General features: G+C 38.5%; 2 protein-coding genes across 2 annotated transcripts in view; both read left to right on the forward strand.

The window, feature by feature from the left end:
• The window catches only part of iars1 (isoleucyl-tRNA synthetase 1), a 55,755-nt gene extending 54,239 nt beyond the window's left edge, over positions 1 to 1,516 (forward strand). The window contains exon 34 of the mRNA XM_072381878.1: positions 429 to 1,516. Within this exon, the coding sequence (XP_072237979.1) occupies positions 429 to 511 (83 nt within the window). The 3' untranslated portion in view covers positions 512 to 1,516. The remainder of the gene's footprint in view (positions 1 to 428) is intronic.
• Positions 1,517 to 6,894: 5,378 nt separating this feature from the next.
• atp2b2 (ATPase plasma membrane Ca2+ transporting 2) overlaps positions 6,895 to 20,722 on the forward strand; it is a 125,949-nt gene continuing 112,121 nt past the window's right edge. The window contains exon 1 of the mRNA XM_072381883.1: positions 6,895 to 7,010. The gene's annotated coding sequence lies outside the window, so the exon portion shown is untranslated. The remainder of the gene's footprint in view (positions 7,011 to 20,722) is intronic.

The following is a 20,722-nucleotide window of genomic DNA, read 5'->3' on the forward strand; positions in this document are numbered from 1 at the left end:
GCAATGTTTAGCTCCAGATGCTGTATCCCTTTTTCATTTGTTGACCAGTACACATTACAGTTCCATCCTGCAACATTGGATACTTTTTAAATGTATGAATTTCTCTGAGTGTTTAGTCAACGTTGCCCTGCTCATACTACACAGCATATTTCTCTTGAGTTCAGGAGTTTTGACGTTCTGGTGGGTTCACTCAACACTTCTGATTGGTGACAGGTGTTCTCACCCTTCTGGATTTTTTTGCCATACTTACCTTATCTTTCTGACTCTGTATATACATGCAGTTAAGTGTAAACTAACGTCCCCTGGCGCCATTTTTTATTTCTATAAATGTTTTTCCTGATCTGTGATTTTAGAAGCGATCGCTCAGATTGAATGTTGGTCACAGTAAACGAACAGACTGTAAATCTTTGTGTATGTGTGTTTTCCAGAGCTGCCATCCGATTCGTCAGTAAAATCTCTCAACACCAAAACGCTGTTTGTGAGAGTCCTTCCAACCACCGCCGAAGCATAAATCCACAGACGCCGTCTTTAGGAACATTTATTTTAGGTGGGGCCCCTCAGCAAAGTTTTCTACCAGCCAAAAGCCTCACTGATGCACAGCAAATTTATTAAACATGAAGTGGCAAATGGAAATCCCGATGCAAAGCTGGTTTGTCTGTCAAGTTCACATAGTGTCTCTCTCAAGATCACTTAAGATACAAAATGTCCGTGTTCCAAGATGTTAAGAGATTTTCTATGATTAAATTGAACTAAGATCTGCTATAATTAATTTGGTCTGTTAATCGTCTCCCCCTCCTTGTTTTCTCTCTAACCATTGGACATCTTTGACATGCACATAGTCTTAGAAGGAACTGTGACTTTTGAAAGTGACTGTATCTGTTGGGGCAACAGTTTATACGTTTCACTTAAAAAAAAAAAAAGAAAAAGAAAACCAATCCACTCGAAGAACCGAATGATTGGTCCTACATAACCAGCGAATAGAGAGACGTTTGAATAGCAACGTGAAGTTGCTGCCAGTGAAAACTGGAGAAATTGTCTGAAGTAAGAACAAATGAACATGAAACTGCTTGGAAAGAAATTTCAATGGTTCATATATTCCACATTAGACTATTTTTTTTTTTCAGTAACTTCTTGAGAATAAGGTTCCAGGAAACCGTCTAAGTCAATTAACTGTCACTGTTACCAATGGATGATTCTCTTTATTATGATAATGATGCAGATTACTTCCCTCCATGGCTTATTTTCAGTGTGCTCAGTCCAAAGTAATTATGTTTTGGCACATAATTGCAGAGAGTTTGGGCCATTGTGCTTCTACGCCATTGAGAATTTAACAGATAAACCTATTGTGTTCATTGCTCTGGGGACTTTTAGACAATGGGAAAGGCATTTAAAAGGTGAAATGGATTTTTGGGCTGCTGTACCTAAGGGACACAAAAGGGTTCTGTCAAAAAAGAACAACAAATAGATAATATGCTGTTTTAAGTGACAAGCGGAATAAATCAAAAGTGAATAAGAATCTGTGTTTTATCCTTTTTTCAGTCAAACATTCTTTCTTTCAGTTCACTCAGACCTGGCTGAGTGGGGGACACAATGTATGTGGGATTCAGCAGAAAATGTGCTTTGCTTTATTATTAAGGTTGTTTTTGACCAACTGTGGTTTTGTTTAGCAGCAAGGTCAGAGAACAAATTCAGCAAATTGGATTCTAAATGCCCAGAGCAGAACAAAGGGATATTAAGTTAGACATTCTGGGAAAACACTTGTCTTTCTTGACTTGATTTCAATGTGAAAACTAATTCTACTCTCATATATTCATTAATAAGGAAGCTGTAGCGGCCTATTAGTTAACCTCTGTTCATATGCTGGAAATGCACAAAACCAGGTAGCTTGGTTCAGTCTAAAAGAGATGAGACCTTTTGACAAAACAAATACACATATAAAGCTTATTTTCTCTTGTATTTAGCTGATGAAGAAATCTTGTTCTCTCTTGTGAATGTAAAATATAATATGATGTCAGGAGAGTAACACATTTGCTTCAACATTTGTTTTCAAACAAATCACATTACATTTGAATTGGTTATCTTTGGGGGCTGCCTGGTGGCGTTTAGCACCATCTCCTCACAGCATGAAGGTCCTTCCTTCCAGTCTCAGGTGGGCCTCTCCCGATGCATCTGTGGGTTCTCTCCAGGTACTCTGGCTTCCTCCTGCTGTTCAAAAACATGTATGGTAGGTTAACTGGTGGTTCTAAATTGATTCTAGGGATGAGTGTGAGCATGCATGATTGTTAATCTAATTTGGCACTGTGATGGATTGGTGACTAGTTGAGGGTGCATCTCGCCTTTCGTCCGATTGCAACTGGGATTTGCTCCAGCCCTGGATCGGATTGAGTGGAAATAGAAAATGGATTGATGGCTGATTAGCTTTGGAGCGATATTTAGAAGAGATTTCGAGCTAGATTTGGTCCATTTGTGCTCAGCTAAGATAACTTGGCTCAGCCATTCGCTACTTATTGAAATTGTATCAATTCTTTCTTCGAACTCTCTGCTAGAAAATGTCAATCTGAAATATGTGTTTAGCATAACCACACAGGAAGAAGCGGCCTGCCTGAGATTGAATGAGAGCAAGGCTTTTTAGAAGATTTGACCACTCGACATTGGAAACATGCATGCATTCTTTATCATTCTTTTGTCATTTCAAACTAAATGTTAAGGACGCCCTCAACAACGATCGAGCAGCTCCAGTAGAAACAGCTGTGTGAGTCTTCCATGCTGGTCTCAATGGACATGGTGCTTATCCACACCTTTCCAGGTTTAGCCAGGATGATTATGAGACTGAAGCCCATGCACCACCCAAAGACTCCCGCACTGCTTCTGTAAGGTCAGTGGGGGTGCAGAGAGGTGTACCGTGATCATGTGTTTGTTCAGTTTTCCCATGTAACATTTGATTGCCCAATTTATTGTCAGCTAACTGACATGAAGCGTCTTCTATATTTGGCTTTTAGTTAAGTGGACTAGTATCTGAAGTGACCCAACTGTCCATGGACAGATGTATTCGTCTTTCACTGGGTCAGTCTGCTGGCTCTGCTTATCAGTGTAAGGATGCCTCAGTCCCAGTTTTTATATCTGTTCTCTAGTTAAATGGAGAGAGAGACACTATTTACGTGATTTAATGTCACCTTTTACTTAAACATGGTTTTGATCTTATAAATGTACTACAGTAAAAAGATCAAGTGTTCATAATCCTCATAATTCTCTAATAAAGTGGCTGACCCTAAGGTCTGCTGTGACTGTTGAAGCTCAAACATATTACTAGGGTGACTTGGCTCTTGAAGGGATGGTTAACCGGTTCTACCATTCCTGGTTATGATGTGAAATCTGCAAGACCAGTTTCTCACTGGAATTTTTTGCCAATATATTGAAAAGTCCTGTGTACTTGTACTATTCGGGTGTTGTGATTAATGAGCAGTACAGGAGGGAGAACAGCTTGTGTACAATTGAGGTAACTTCGCTGAGGGTACTGCTGCAGAACCTCCTCTCCTAATCATCTGTGCAACACTTTACAATAAATCTACTACTAATCTGCATCCAAATTAAGCTTGTAAATTCAGCATTAATCTAATTCTCTTAATCACTTGTTAACTGCAGGACAGCAACTAAACTAAACTGCTTTTTTTCACAATCGACTATTAACACAGTGTCAAGTATGTACCAGGTTGTCTGTGTGATTTGTGTCAGTACTTTAACTGGTAAAAATGCACGTCAAAACTGTTACAAAAATGTAACGGTTAAAAAGTTGTAAAGTTAAAGGTTCAAATCTGTGCAGCTTTGGGTGATGTTGTCTTACTGTATTGTGGCATGATTTTATACCAAAGTTCTGATATAAGATAAGATTCTCTTAGAAAATACTTTCAGTATGATGATTTACATGGTGGTGGAGGGGGGGGGATTGTTATCCAACGGTAAGGTTGGTAGTTTGATCCCCAACCTGCCAAAGTTTGTGGGCCATAAACAGTACAGTACATCTTTTGGCAAGTATCACACCCTTTAAACACTTCTTGTAACCAGTTTTTGATATTGTGCCCGTGGCATTTTCATCCTTTACTCTCATACCCCCCCTTCCCCCTTTATTTTATCGGCCATGTGGTATGCAGTGCATTATTTATGCCTATTTACAGATTTTTGATGCTATTGAGGTCAGCTGACTGAATGAGGTCTGTCCAAAAACCTTCAGCTTTCAACTCCCAAGCAGAGTAGTGTGGATTTTTAGTGTTATTTAGGATCAGTACCCTTTTGAATGATGCCCTTTATTTATCTTCCCTTTTATCGATTTGTGTGATGTTGCCTTCATGTTCAGTATTTAACTGGATCTATTTTTCCCTTAACTGTGAAATGCCCTGAGAATGATGTATCCACCCACTGCACTTGACAGTTGGAGAGATGTTCTTTTTTTATTACATTCTGCACCTTTTTATTCTCCAAACACACATTGCTCATTCGTACAGGAAGTTGTACTTCAACTTGTTTTCAGTAGAACGGTGCACAACATCTGCTAAACTTTCCTGTAGTCAACCAGATGTTGATTTTCTTAGTAAACAATCCTGTGAACAGTTTTGTTAAGAGGTATTCTTGGTCTCTCAGAAAGCCAACTGATGGCACCCTCTTCTTCTTATATCCTTCTCTAGCTTTGCATGCATCAGTTTTTTTTTCCATTTGTGGAGTTTAAGGCAACTTCTCAGAAGAACTCATGTCTGCTGCAACAAAGTTTGAAGTTGTATAATACAGTAGTTGACACTTCTTTTCACCTCTGTCAGTACACTGCTACCATCTTGTGCCTTCTGCATTTTACGAGTGTTGTTTTTGTGGTGTGGTGACTTTATTTTCCTCCCTCCTGGGTGGGGCGGCATGCAGCTTCAGTAGTTAAATATTAAGTTGACAGCTCTGTCTCATCCTCCTCTAATCCACGTCACTCCCATCTGTTCCAGCTGCTCCCTTTGTGCCTCCGCACGCCTCGGCCAAAAGAAATAGAGCAGGTTGGTGACCCATCTGCTGATATGCATTACTGAAATACAGTATGCAGCCCCAAGTGACGTGAACATGCCCCTGATGGACGACAAAACTCTTTATATTGTTCTGCAATGACAGCAAAGGACAAAGGTGGAGCTATGGTGCAGAATAAAAACAGGTGTTTTCTAAAACATATGTGCCAATGTGGGCTGTCTCCAACCAGTCATTCCTGGCAACATGTGTGCTGTGTAATGGAAAATCTAAATCTTTGCCAGTAAATCAGGTTTCAGCGCCCTGCATGTTGCTCATTTCAGAAAGACAGCTGCGGATATAACCTCAGGATGTAAGCAAATCAAAGTAGTGGTTCCTTTGCATGCAGGTGTTGTGTGCGCTATCAGGCCAAATGAGGGGAATACACATGTCACCAAACAAACTACAAGCATTGTTGCTTTTAGCAAGAATGCAGTTACATTAATTAATCCCTCAGTTTATCTCACAGTATATCGGGTCAAGTTACTTACAGATTGCCAGTACTTATTTATTTTTTTTAAGTTGTCTTAACCCATAAGAACCTAATGCAATCATTTTTGTTAATGCCCAGCTCATTAAAAGCACGTTTAGAAGAAAACCCAACAGACTTTTACCAGAGTACAATATGAACTAAAACAAATGTAGCTTTCATAAACAACATACTGATGTTTTTAAAGCTTATGGTTAATAATGGTCAGAAAATTCAAAGATGGAGATTTTGAGCAAGAGTTTCATTTCGTATTCCAAGAGCAAAGTCCTCCATATGTCCTTTTAATTATACCAATAACAGCACATTGTAGAATACATACAGCTACTTATGCTGTTTTTTTTTTGTGGGTCTTTGATTGGACCAAATTGAAATGTTTCTGTGAGAATTTTTTCTAATCAAAAGTGCTTTTAAAACGTTTAAAAGGGAAAAATATATATAACTCACAGTGGCAAATGTATACTGTATATTCTAGTATAAGGTGCATTGTTTTCTTTGTTTGACTTTATGATATCTGCCAGGAATGTGACAGCCAATCACAGGAAAGCGGTTCACCTCTCACCTAACAAGGTAACAGCCAATCACAGATCAGTGGCCCGTGGTTTATCAAATCTGGCCCTGTTGGCGGCTTCTGGAAGCCATCTTCCATAATTTAACGAAACAGTGGAAACTTTGAAGAGATGTTATACATCATGTTGGGATTTCGTTCATTCCACAAATCCTAGAAGGAACATATGTAGGCCATCTCTTTGAAACGTAGGTAAGTGTTCATTTTAAAGTTTGACTGATGATTTTTCCTTGGCTTTAATATTCTCTTTTCTGGAATACTGCTACGTCCAATGGAAGCCAATGTTAAAAAATAAGAGCCTCCATATGGGGTATGATTTAATGGTATTAAATCAAGAAGCACGTTGTTACAGCTGTCACTTGAAAGTATGTGACTATAAAGCTGAACTTCAGGCAAAATTAAGAAGGGAAATACAATGTTTTAGCTTGATATTGAACGGTAGGTAACTTTTCCACTTTTTTTTTTAAATTACAAGACGATATGTTGAAACTTATGTAATGTAGTTAATCGTATGCTTATGTTTATGTCCTTGTGCATAGTCTGGTGCAATCAGTTCCCTTTTGCCAATGTTTATGGTTAAATGTTATAAATTACTGATCATGCGGCTATTTGATCTTTTTTTAAATAACAGACTTATTTTTAAAAAATCCTATAGCTCGCACGCTACTGTAAATGATCGAACTCGATTCAGGTGATGCTGGGGTCCTCGTTAACCTGACCACAGAGCTGCTGTGCGCCAAAAGTAACTGGAAGCGTTAAGTAGACGGACGCATTCGCAACGCGCGTCGTGACTTAACGAAGGAGCTCCGGATCACCGCCTCGGCTCGATTTCCGTTATCTCCTCGTTTTACTAGCGCAGCATCTCTCGTTATCTCCTCTCACCTGCTCCTCCTCATCTTCTTCCTCCCGGAACAGCAGACACAGGTAAAACACACTTCCGATTTTGAAAACATCACCCCTATATGTTTTTTTGGGGTGGTGGAGGGTGGAGTTACTCTACTCGCTCGTTCACGCGTTCCCCCTTTAGTTTGTCCTTGGTGTGGTTGTTGATGAGGATAATGTGAGATGTCCTGGCATCCGTATTGAGATACATCGGCCGGTATGACACACTGTTGCTACCCTCTCTGTCTGCTGTCGTTGCCACAGAGACGTGCATTCTGCCGCAGGTATGCAGCGGAACAGCATAGACGGATGCAGCCAATTAGTTTTTTTTTTGTGGATATGTGCTACATTTCCTTTTTCATATTGTAGAGTTTGAAGACGGGTTAACTGGTGAAATACGACACACATCTAGAGTCACACATCTACACATCCGACTATTTATCTGCTTTTCCATAAGCTTCAAAAACTCTGCAAACCACCAGATTGAGAAAAATCTTAGATTTCTGGCATAGCAGTGTTTTTTGTTTTTTTTAATTCTGTGTGAGCCAACTCGTTCATCTTTCCTTCATAGCCAGACAATAATCATACATCCAGGAATGATTTTCTCAAAGATTTGAACCATTACTACTTCATATTTATTTTATAGATGTTATTTAATAGATGATTGTGCTCATATTTTGCTTGTGAATGAGATCATTTCCAGCTCACAACAACAAAATCTATTTCCGTTACATCACACAGTGTTTTTTCCTCTGTATGGTTTGAAAAATGATAATAAAAAAAAAAGTCTACAGAGGCTGTCTGGGACAGACCTGCGTCACTCTGTATCAGTGGAACAAAGCAGTCTGAGTTTTTTTTAACAGTTGTTTTTGAAGTACTTATAATTATTTAATTATACAGACCTGACCCAAGTCAAGTATTCCAGGGCTCCCTCTACTTAGAACCTCTCCGACTTACTTAAGTATTTGAATTTTAATCGTCCTCACAAACAAAGCTCGTTTTTGTGCTCCCTTGCAACTGCTTCTATGACACATTTAGGAAACTAAATGGAAACTATGCATAAATATTTATGTTTTTGAGTGGGAAATCTCCGGAGCAGGAGGAGATTATTGAAACACGGACGTTGCACAAAGAACACTGGCCCGCAACTATGAATGTCTTCAGGTGCTTTCGTAGTTATTAGGGTGATGGTTGAGTAATTCAGCAAGTTCAGGGTCTTTGGTCAAAACAGCAGAAACTGTCATTATTAGACATTCCACTCAGGTTGAGGTAGATTTTTGGAGAGATAAACACACAAAAAGTCTCATATAAAATCGTTCAATAGTTGATGAAGTCACGTATTCTAATGAGCAAATTTGAACTGTTAATTACTGTTGCAGATTCAGTGCTCCCTCTGTCATTCTTATCCCACGGCACAGCGGTACAGTTAATTTAACCATGACCAAATCTCACTGCAATCGTCAGTAACACTGTGGTAGGCATTATGGTCCTCACAGAATCTCTGGACAGATGGATGAAAAATCAGCCTGTAATTATTCCTTATTTATTCTTTCTCTGATTTCACCTCCCTTCTCCTCGCTCAGTTTTGCCTGACTGAATGCATGGTACTCAGGGTAAAGTCACAGTGATAAAGTGGATTATTGTTTTTGTTGTGTAGTCAGTTAATAATGTATGACCACAGCCGACAGTTTATTAATCTACTTCAGTTTTTCACTGTCTTGCCAAAAAAACTAAACAAACAAACAAACATGTAGGACCACTGGTAACTTTTATTATGGCACACATTTGCCATGTCATTGTTTTTTTAAGCAATGCCAGATCATTAATCTCCACCCAGGGTGGCATTATCTTTCTTCCCCAGTACATCTTAAAGATTCTCAGTTAGGTTAAGGTCTGGACACTGGCCGCCAATCCAGACCTAACCATGTGAAACAATCGCAGACCCTCACACTGCCACCATAGGCTAGTACAGACATGAACACTGAGCTTGATGGGTGCCACACATCTACGATGCAGCCATTACTCTGGAACGGGAAAAATCTGGACTAATCAGACCATGTGAAGTTTTTTTCATAGCTCTAGAGTACAATATTTATGCTCCCTAGCAATCTGAAGCCTAACTTTTTCAAAAGGGCTCACGAATAGGTGGTTTTCTTAAACCTACACTGATATTTAGCCTCTATACATTGAGACTTTCTACGTCGTAGAAGCAGAAATTCTCTTACCTTCACTGTTAAACATTGTTGTGAGATCTACCATTGATTCTTTGGGATTTTTCTTCCACCAAAAGTGATCTACAATCATAACCATTAAAGATTTTCTTCTTACCACACTTCCTCCTTGAAGATGATGGTTTGGCACTATCCATCCAGGTTTTAACAATGTGTTGAGACAGTTCTGAACCTAATTTTAGTAGTTTCAGAAATGTCCTCAGTTGTTTTGTTTGCTTCATGCAGACCAATAATTGAACCCATCTGGCAAAGCTTGCAGTGTGAAGTTGAGAAGAGTTCAACTTTTTCAAGTGGTAGCAGAGGCACCAACCAATCACAAGTCTGATCTCTTGACTCAGTGGGGTTACATGAGTGCCAAAATTACTAAATACTAAATTACAATAAGATTGAGTTATTCAGTTCATGTAGACACCTTAATCTAATAAAAAAAAAACGGATCAGATCGGGTTACTCGTGATCCAATTAAGACCCCGAGATAACTCGATGCAAATGTACACTGAACGTTCATGTAGACGACAGTGGATCGGATCGAGCGTTCTGCGCATGCTCGAGATTTTGTCCCGGGATTGTCACCCGGAAGTCGAAGGAGACGATATTACTGTCGTTGTCGTCGCCGTCGGACAGAAATAAACAACGCGACGGAGAATGCGCCGTTGTGCATCACGTTTGTACCATAACCATGCTCATCACAAACGAAATGTAGAGGGACGTAGCTTCATCTTGCTCTTCGTTCGCCATCTTTCTTGAGTCCCTGAGTTTGTTGTTGTTGGCTCTATTAGCGATAGTTGAAATGTGTACAGCGCCACCTATCGTACTGGGGTATGACATGCATTGTACCAGTGATTCGATTCATTCACCGCCACATATCCAAGGATAATTACCCTTGTTCAGATAAGGAGCATAACCCAACTATAGCTATAATCGAGTTAATCTCATCATGTAGACCCACTGAGTGATTGTCAGCAGAGCATTGAGCCTGTGAATCCTTCCTTAGGGTAAAATAACTTGTTACCAGTTGAAACATATTAATCCCAATCACATTTAAGCTTTTCCCTGTTTGGTGGTGGCAACCTTTTTTGGCCAAGCAGTGTATACAAGTTATTAATCTAATTTGATATCAATTCATATTTTGTGCTGCACATTGGTGTGAATGTTAGCACTGGCCCCTCACAGCAAGAAGAATCTCGACTGGGGCCTTATTGCAACATCTTCCCACTATCTTACACATGCATGTTCTAATACCTAAATATATATAATACTACTACTACTACTACTACTACTACTAATAGTAATAATAATAATATACTCTAAATCTGTGACTCTAAATTTGAGTGAGAGTGAGCCTATGTTGATCTCCGTGTTGGCCCTACAATGGACTGGTGACTTGTCCATGGTGTACCCTGCCATTCGCCCAATGTTAGCTTGGACAGGCTCCAGTTCTCCCACGAGCCTGAATTGGATTTAGCGGGTCTAAAAAGTTGAATTTATTTCATTGTATTTTATTTTATAAAGATTGAAAGAACAAAGTTGCACTAAATAGCCAATTTAAGTTGTAATGGGGGTGTCCACGGTGTATTCTTCTTCTCTTTGTACATCTTAATGCTAATTTTGTCAGTTCACTATTGTTTAGTCAACAGTCTGGCCTGGATTCTCACACATACTGTGAGCTTCATTATTCATAGGAAGGTAAGACCATTTTTCAGTGAAAGTTTTCTAAATGAAAATGCCTAAATTGAACAAGTGTTATATGTTTGTTTCCCCATTTTGATGACACAACTTTTTGCTGTTTGATTGCTGTTATATTAGAAAGAGTAACAGATTTGACTCATTCAGGCCTGATGGAACATTTCAACGCTTTTTTCCTATTTAGCCTCATACGCTGTGTTTGTAGCATTATCATTTTATTAACACATGAAAACTGTCTTTGTTTTTAAACATCTCAATAAACTTAATGACATTGTCAATAATTCACAACAGAGGCATAAGTGTATTTCATGTGCCTAGTTTCTTCCTTGGCAAAGAAAAAAGGTGTTTTGGTAAACGGTTTCAAGATGAAAACTCGGATTTTAGGAGCCTTTTTTTTTTAAATCAAGTCTTTAATATGAATGGATTTAATTGTGATAACTGTAACTATCCCATTTTAATCTTAAACAAGCAGCCAGCTTCTTTATTACCCAATTCTGCTGTTTACCATATTTCACAAGTTGAATGCTATTCTGTTATTAGCCACGCTGGGTCAAGTTGACGGATTTGTGAGTCTTGGCAAAAGTAGACCTTCAGCACTTGTGGTTGAATAATATGGACTCAGGATAAACTGCTCATTCATGGGCTGACAGTGGGGTGTTTGTTTTTGTTGCATTCAGGTTAAACCGTTTGCTCAACAAAGCCTTGAGTGGAACTAAAGGAACTTACAGCATTTCATTTTCGAGGAATTAGGTATTACAGCACCGTAAGTGACAAATTTGCAGATAACTTACATGCCTTGTATTTGATTAAATGGAACTTTGTTACTAATAGCATTCTTTTTTTATATGCTCTATTTTAAGTTTTTGTTTTATGTATGTATATTTTGGCATGTTAATTTGTTTTCTTTCATAGCCTTACCTCATAGGCTTAACATTCCTGCAGTGTATGAGAAACAGCAGGCACCTCCTGAGTGGTCACCTAAGTTCCTTCCTGCTGACTTGCTTTTCTTTGTTACATTCCCCAGAATTTACTGCAAGTGTCAGTTAGGCATTAGAAAAGAGTGGGAGTCTTTCAAAGATGAATGGTAGGAGTGGATGTCATGTTTGTGACAGAGGAGGTTTACTCCTAAATATGTAGTGGCAGCAAATGATTTAATAACTCAACCGAAAGCATCAGCAAGCACCATTTTTCTTTCTTGTTTGTGTTAAACAGTGATTTAAACAAAGTAATTAATGCTGAGAAAGAAATGGATTGAAACCAATTCTTGTGACCTGTTGGAAGACAAATCATTTGTCTTTACCACTGGTTGCATTCTGAAAAGTGGGAATACTGACTTTTGTTTATTTTGTTCAAGTAATTGCTAATGTGTGGGATGACATTTTTCTTGCTAGGATAATTGTGCTGAAGTAAACTTTGAAGGTCAGTATGCATTGGAAAGCGTATGCCGTTAATTAGTATTGAGATGCTCGTATCACAGAAGAAAAATTCATGCATGGTTGAACTAAAGTGAGACGAGAGCGGCACTGAGAATGTCACACCACGACAATTATTTGGTACTGAAATTATATTTTATATTATAATTACCCCGTTTATCTCATATAAATGTAAAATCCTCTTTGCATCTTCTTCAATAATAATGCAGCAAGTCTTGCCTGATTCATAAATTCATTTTAAAAGCATTTCCCATTTCCTCCAATGAACTAACTCCACTGCAGTAGAAACAGATAAACCAAATGTGTTCTATGTTATATTTGGTCTAGTATTTGTAATGTAACCTAAGCTCAAATTGTCCCACCAAAGGAAAGCCTCAGCATCAGTGGTTTCTATAAATGCACCCAAACAATATATGTTTATAATCGAGCTCTCTAGGCTCCAGACAAATTAAGACCCGTGTCTGTTTGGAACAACAGAGGAAATACTGAATAGTATAATGCAGATAATTTCCCATAACAGTCACTATTTATCATTCTATAACATTTTAATGATTTAATTTTTTTTATTTCTGGTTGACCACTCTTGAAGTTTAGGCATGCATCACTATTTTTGATCCATGTGGTCACAGTAATCAGTACAGATTTCTGCATCATGGTGCCCCCTCAGACAAAATCCATCACCCATATGAGCTTTTATGCAGATATCCCTGAACATTCTGCCACTTTCTTTCCTAAGTTCCAATGACCTGGTAATACCTGTTGATCTCATTGCAGCCACTCTCTTGCTGCTGGCTTATCAACTTTTTCAGTACTTGCTTGTTCCTAATCCTCCACTGAATCAGTCTCCTGTTTTCATATCTTTTCCCCTCAGCACCAGCCAAACTCCTGCTTGTAATAAAGAAACTGTGGCGTTCAGCTGCTGTTTTGTTTTGCAGTTGTACTAAACTGTAGCCTAACAATGTGGTAGCTAAAGCATGTTAAACAACAATGTGATTAATATGGAATCATAGACGAGCCTTAACAATAGTTAACCAAAAATGCACATTCACTCAGAACTGGACAGGGGAGCCATCTACAGGTGGTCACTCTGTAGTTATTGACAGAGAGGAAGTTTGCATGATACTAGGCAAAAAAAAAAAAAAGTATATATTCAAAATCAAAACTCTGAAAGCTGGACCAACACTTCCAGTAAAGGTGTAAGCTCAAGAGGACTCAAATGGGCTCAGGTGTTCCACACATACTCAAATTCCAATTTTTTACATTTTTTTTGTGAGAACAGTAAGTCTGATATATGTAATGATACAGCTGGATTAAAAAAAAAGCTGCTTGGATCAATTTATTTTACCGGTTCTTTGATCTTAAAGCAAAACACGCAGCCAAATTCAACTTGTCCACTTTCAGCTTCTATTACTAGTATTATCTAGTATTAGTGTCTAGTTTCAAGTATTGACACTGTTGCTCTGCTCTAATAAAATTATTTTTTCATAACCGCAGCATCATCTTATAAAATCACTATCCAAGTAACTCAAGGACAACATTCTGTATAAGGCTGCAGCTAACAAATACTTTTTTCATTTATTAGTCTATTGATTTCTTTTTCAGTTAGTTGATTGATCTAGCAATTACTTCTTTTGATTAAACAGTTCTTTTCTGTTCAGGAAAAAATCATCAGTTACCATCATTTCCATTTCAACTGCCTTTTTACCTATATTAGGTTATATCTAAAAACATAATCATGATTATTCAGGTCAATATTCTCTTTATGATTATTTAGCACAATTAATCTGTGACTTGCAAAATAATTTATTGGTCTTAAATTGAATGTATCCTTTCAACACCAGATGTCCTTGAACTTTGAATGGGATAAGATCCAAACACCAACAAAAATAGATGTTTTAAAAAAAGAAGCTGTTGAGGTGGTGAGAAACTTGTCGTTGGTCAGCAGTTGTATAAACAGGATTACAAAGTGTTTATGATGGTAAATTCTATCTTGTAAACCTGTGAAGGTCTCTGGGTGAAGATCGGCAGCCCGGGACTATACACGCACCTCTTGAGACCGGCTCTGAGGCTAAGGGGATTAGACCCTCAGCACTCAGGGATCACACTTTCACTCAAATGTAAAAGTTCCCTTAAGTTGTTATAACTTTAATTTCCTCTAAACAGCTCATTAACAAACTCTCTCTGTCCATCATGTTGACTCAAACTGAATTAAACATCTAAATGTGAACAGTCAATTTGGGCTTTAATGGCAAAAGTGTGGCAAAAGGGGTGCGTTGTAGTTATTACAAAAGACAAAGCAAGAGCATTGTTGTGAGATGTAATTAAATGTATTAAAGATATTAAATGGAGATTAGCAAACCTCTGCTCCTTCAGGGCTGTGCAAATAACAGATGTGAAGAATAAAGAAACAGGTGTTCCCTCTTTGAAAAGAGCATATTGAATACAGCATACAGCTGCATATTGAAATAATACATGTTAAATGTACACCTTGACTAGCTGTCTGGGACTTTACAAATGCGTTTTTCGATGACATCAACTTTTGATGAAGTCTGTTTTCTGATGCTGGTGGTACTTAATGTAAAAATAACTAGATGTTTGGAGAGAGCTTTGTTGGGCAGAGGGGGTTGTCAGAGGAAAAGCATGTTTCTGCACTTGTGGCTGTTCAGGCGACACATCCACAAAAAAGTGCCGCTCAATTTGTGGCAAACTAGTACAGAAGGAAAGGTGGGGTCAGGGCGATGCCATGAGTGAGGAGAAAGTGAGGACTTTACAGGGAACAGAGAAGGTGGAAGATTATATCAGTGTAAACAGTATTGTCTGTTTTCATACCTTATTTGAATAAATACCAGTTTGTTGGATTTGTGCCCCTGTGTGCTGAGCAAAACTCAGTTTTTTGTGTGTAGGTTGTGCCTGTTTGTTTCTCTCATACATACCTTTATTAGACATGGCAGATGATTTGTCAGTTTTCACCTGATTCCTACCTGTGTAGATGGATACGAATGCTCAGAAAGGAAAAACATTTGGAACTGATATACCACAGTTCCATACCAAAGCCGTTTCTGCAAAGGTATAATTCAGTACTCAGGTTACCTGTTTTGGAATACACACCATTCAGTATAGAAGTCCATCTCAAGCAAGTCTAATGTCTTCAGTATTCAGATTTTGGTATTTTAAACTAACCCTAACCATGTTGTTTTAGTCCTTAACATAATTCAAAGCAGATGCGTTACATTTTTTGAAGCCACTACCCATTTATGGTTTACTTCTGACAAGGCTGTCATATCAGAAAATGCTTCTATGTGTTGTCCTATGTGTTTCTTGTTTTAGTATTTTCTTTGGTTGACTTGCCATAAAATCCTCTGTTTTGGTGTAAAACTAACTTTAACCTCTTTTTTTTTTTTCTTTAGTTGTGCCAGATGGTAAACTGAATGTTTCTCATATTTATGGTCACTTCACATTTCTTTAAACTAGTCTGGCAATCATTTGTCAACAAGCAGATGTTAAAGCTGGTGTTTTTTTTTAAGTTGATTAACTTATCTGCCACTGCTTGGTAGTGTTCGAAAGAGATAATAGTTAGTTGTAAAATACAGCCTTTCAACTTTTTCCCCACAAAGGGTCACTGTTGAACGCTTTGGAAATACGTGAGGAAATTCAGTCAGCTGCAATAACCAACTGCCTCGCCATTGTAACTGTTTAAAAAGTTTTAGTTAACTATGATTTAGACATTAATGATTTCAGGTACAAAACATTGAATCAAACTTAAACTGGTCAGATTTAGTTGGTGAAAGGAAAATACTAAAAAAACATAACGAAGACAAAACATAACACTGGAAAATGGAATAAGGAATTATGTAAGGAAATCTTACTCTGGTTGCTTGGCAACAGATGAAGAAAAATGGGACAAATCTGTGAAATGATTGTGGTGAGTCAGAGGTTCATAACATTGCAAAAAAAAAAAAAGTTGAAAAACGGGATAAATGGGAACTGAACACAAACATGATGAGGAGTACGTAACAGTGAAAAATACAGACTGCTTTATCACGACCTGAATACAGGCACTTTCAGAAGGCTTTGTTTTAGCTTGAGCATCTGTTTAGTCAGACACTCTGCGTGATATAAATAAGCGGCTAGTAATTGTAGGTTGAGAAATAGAGGTGGAGAAATAATATTGTTAGTGTTTGTCTGTGTCGGCATGCCAGCAAGTCATGCTTTTGGTTTTCCTTCCGAGTCTCTAAACTGAAGCTGCTGTCTGGGACATTTTTGCCGAGTTGCAAAACATGCAGTTTAGTGTAGTGAAAGTTGTTGATACTGTTGCTCTTGATACTCAAGATACTGCTGATAAATGCAGGTGGAAACACCTTACACTGAATGCATTGCCTTGACTTCATATATGGTGCCTCCAGGCAAACAGGCAATGTGTGTTTGTGTGTGTGTCTGGCAGCAACGGCAGAGGCTGTGCGGCCATTGGCCACAAAATTTCTGGTAACTTGAGAACATCGCATCTGTGTAGATTATTTGGCCAAACAAATTAATCATATAACCTGCAGTGAAAATGATTTTTTTGGGAAAGAAAAATTGCATCACTCTTGACTGTCAACTCGGCTGAGAAGACAATATGGACAGCTTTTACCTTGTGTATTCATTCAAATTCGTTACGACTGCTGCTACTCTCTCTTATCCCACTGAAAAACCTTGTACCAGTGTTGAGCCTATATAGCGAATGAGCTGTTTATGTAGCACAGAAGAAAAGTCTGAAGCCATTTTCCCTCTTGAACCATCATAGATGTTTCTCCAACCGGAGAAAGTGCAGCTAATTTGATTTGGCCTTTTCCCGCAGTTGTTGCTCACACAAAGACATCACAATGGGAGCCTTTTTGCTGGTGATCCACGCTCCTGGCTGGAAATGGGAGGCAAGGGCTACAGGGAACAGTGTCTCGAGTGGGCCAGACACAGCACGTGATGGAGAAATGACGCTGTGGAAATTGCAGTGTTTTCCTCATAACATTGAGAATAGCAGACGAGGCTCCTTATTGTGTCTATGTCAGTGCTATATGTATCTCTTTGTATCCCCAACAAAGGGGAGAGAGTGAAAAGCAGCATATAGGTGCTCCGGAACATTTGGTGACACATTTATATATGTCTGACCCACTGATTTTCCAGAGATTTTTTTTTGGGGGGGGGGATTGGAGGAAAATCTCCACAGAAAGTCAGGAACGAGCTCACAAGCTATCTAAGGAACATCCTCAGAACATTTTGGAACTCCAGCGCACGGTTGAAAATTGAGTTATTCAATTGATAAGTAGAGAAAGCATGTAGTTTCTTGGTGCATTTCTTTTCTCAGAGAATTACACATGGCATCTGATTGGTTTACCATGCCAGTATGAAGGTTCTAAGTTCCTGCATATTTATTAGTTTTGTTTGGTTGGAAGATTTACTGTTTGTTGTCACGTATATTATAGTTAAAGGTCATGCCCAGTTAATATTCATGTTTTGCAGGCACCTGCTTATGCTGTAAGTGGAAGCTGGTTATGGGGTCATTTATACCTGCCATATGAACTGAGATGGATATATGAGACTTTATGTGGCATTGACTGATGCACGCCAGTCATAAACACATATTAAGAATTTTTTTGATCGGAGTTATGCTGCAGATCTTGAGGTTATAATATTCAAGGTCATTCAGTAAAATTGGAAGTTTAAATAGCCTTGAGCTTCAGCATTACAGTGTAACCTTATAAGGGGTCCAGACTGAATCAATAATGTATTTGGTGGGTGGGGATATGGGTGCGCATTGGTGTTCCCACTAACATACAACAGGAGAAGGAGTCATTCTCTGTGTCGTGTAGAATTATTGTGACATTGAGGTTGCCCTTGTTTTGTACACGTCACTTTTTTGTTGTAGCTGCTTATCTTGCAGTGTGTACACGACAAACTGGAACTCCTTTTCATGTTCTTCTTCCTCATTCGTCTTTTTTAATGTACAGTAATGCAGGTTCCTTTAGCAAACCAATTTAGCACTTACATTAAGCCCTGTAGATAAACTAGTGCTTTCTGAGTGACTTTCTAAATGGTACTAAAACTGTGAAATGAGATTCCTTCAGGGTGAAAGGTTTGGAAATCAATCTGAGCTTACAGCCTGCCGTGGTGAACATTTTCCCCTTGTGTCTGTGTTCTCCGTCCGTTTGTTTGTGGTTATGATACTAATAGCTATCCAGTAGTTGCACAGTAGAAAATGTTGGAATTGAAAAAATGTTAATGATGATGTTTTTAGGCTCGGCTGTGATGGCTTTTCTTTTTGGTATTTTTTCCCCACATGGAAATTCTGTTTCCAGTTTGTGTGTACTGCCCTCTATCACTGCCGTGTGTATTGCCGCTTGTGTTTATGTTTATGTATTTAGCAGACGCTTTTATCCAAAGCGACGAATGAAGATACCTGCTGAAGACACTGCTCAGTCGTCGGTTTGCTCCACGTCGGTATATAGAAATCTGCAAGATGCACATTTTCTATGGAGCCGCTTCTCAAAAGTTCACGTCAAATTTTCTTGATCATTGAATAGGAACACAGCTTTTAATGCTGCGTCTTATCAGATTTGGAGTCACAATCCCATGTAAGAAATAAGCTTATGCATTGCCTGAGTTTTGTTAAACAAGTAAAAAGATCTTTGATCTGTAGAGATTTTTTAGAAATAAATCACAAACATTAAAAAAGCAAAATAAAAATGAAAACATTTCCATGATGTATCATCCTTAACAAAATGTTCAGTATGTGGAGCATGCTTTTCCTTATTAGGGCGGTTTTCATTTGAATTTCAAACCATTGCAGCTCTGTAAACACCACCCTTTTTATAAAATTTAATTATAAACAATTTCCGTTATATAACGATGTCATTTCAAATGCTTTTTGTTTCCAGGTTTAATTCAGATACTATCCACTGCAGCCTTTCTCATATTTTCACGTAATCATCATATAATGATACCATCATATGATAATGGGTACCACTATAAGTAGTTCATTATAACATCAGCCCGAACATGGAGCGTAAAAAACATTTTCTTCAGTGCCTCTGACTTCCTGTAGGCAGCAAGCTTCTGTCTCAGTTTCCCTGTTTGGTTCTGCATAACTGATGAAGTAAGCAGTTTTAGTGCGCTTTTTCGCGGTAGGTATTTGATCACATGTCAAGATATCTAGAAGCTATTTAAGCTACACCTAAGAAATTCTCCCAATTTTGAAAAATGTATAATTGTAAGCTCAACTACAGGTCTTCAGCTGTCATATTGTTACCTGGTTTTGTACTTTTCCTTTAACTTGAAGATTTTATCTTAACTATATAGAATACTATAATATGTTGCTTTGCCTCTCTTATTTTTGAGGTGTTTTTTGTGAGCTGTTTTATTTGAATTTGAGATAATAGTAAAACTACATGTAAAGGAATATATTATTAATGTGAGCTATCCTAGCTAGCTAAGAAACGCTTTCTCCTTCTTCAACCTTCTTGTAGAAGAAGCAACAGTACTCTCAGCTCTCATCTGCTGTTAAAGCAACCTGACACAAATTGTTCTCTACCCCATCCAGCCTTACACGCACCTCGTTGGCTTCCTTCGTATCCACAACACTGCTGAGCTGTAGCTCGATGCCAACAATCACTTTTTCTGCCTTGATAAGTAAGCTGCTTGAAGGAAATGCTGACAAAGCAAAACGTACCCTGCTTGCTTGAGGGCCTGGAGCCCCAGACACTGAGGCTGAATGATGCCTATGCCAGGATGAACAGAAGATGGTTTGTCTTGCTGCGTTTACATACATTCTTTCTGCTTTCTGTTGCATATGTTTTCTGAATCTTATAAAATTATAACACCGTAAGTGTTCGTGGTATTTTTGTGAATATTATTTATGCTCCCATGCTGAAATTCATGCCCTGCTCCCTGATATATCATGAAATATTACTGTTATCTGTTTGGACTTTAATAGCTACAAATATTTCATGAGCTTGCTAGCGGTAGTGCATGTAGTTAAATCAGCCCTATGGTGCCATAATGTAATCAGGTTAGTTTATGAAAAAACTGTCCTGTTGTTGTAGTTGAAAACTATCAGGCATTCTACCTGTAATCATCATGCAGTCTGAAGGAAGATGTGGCTTCCTCTCAGCTGAGAGAATCAAAGTGATGTGCCCCATTTCACTGTGGGAGGAGGCAGTTTGAGTACATGGGGGCAGGCTTGAGTAGGCATCTAAGTATAGTTCTGTTTTTGTGTGTTTGTGCATGTGTGTGCACGCACTCTAACATGTGTTCTGTGAATGTGTGTGTATGAAGGTTTTGAGGGGTACTGTCTATTTACAGCTCAGCCTGTGGGAGATGTCCAAGTCCAACAGAAAGGGCAGGGGGGGCATGGGAAGACCTCCTCTCTGCC

This window comes from Leuresthes tenuis, unplaced genomic scaffold, assembly GCF_036924035.1.
Source record: "Leuresthes tenuis unplaced genomic scaffold, fLeuTen1.0.hap1 SCAF_3, whole genome shotgun sequence".
Classification (NCBI taxonomy): Eukaryota; Metazoa; Chordata; class Actinopteri; order Atheriniformes; family Atherinopsidae; genus Leuresthes; species Leuresthes tenuis.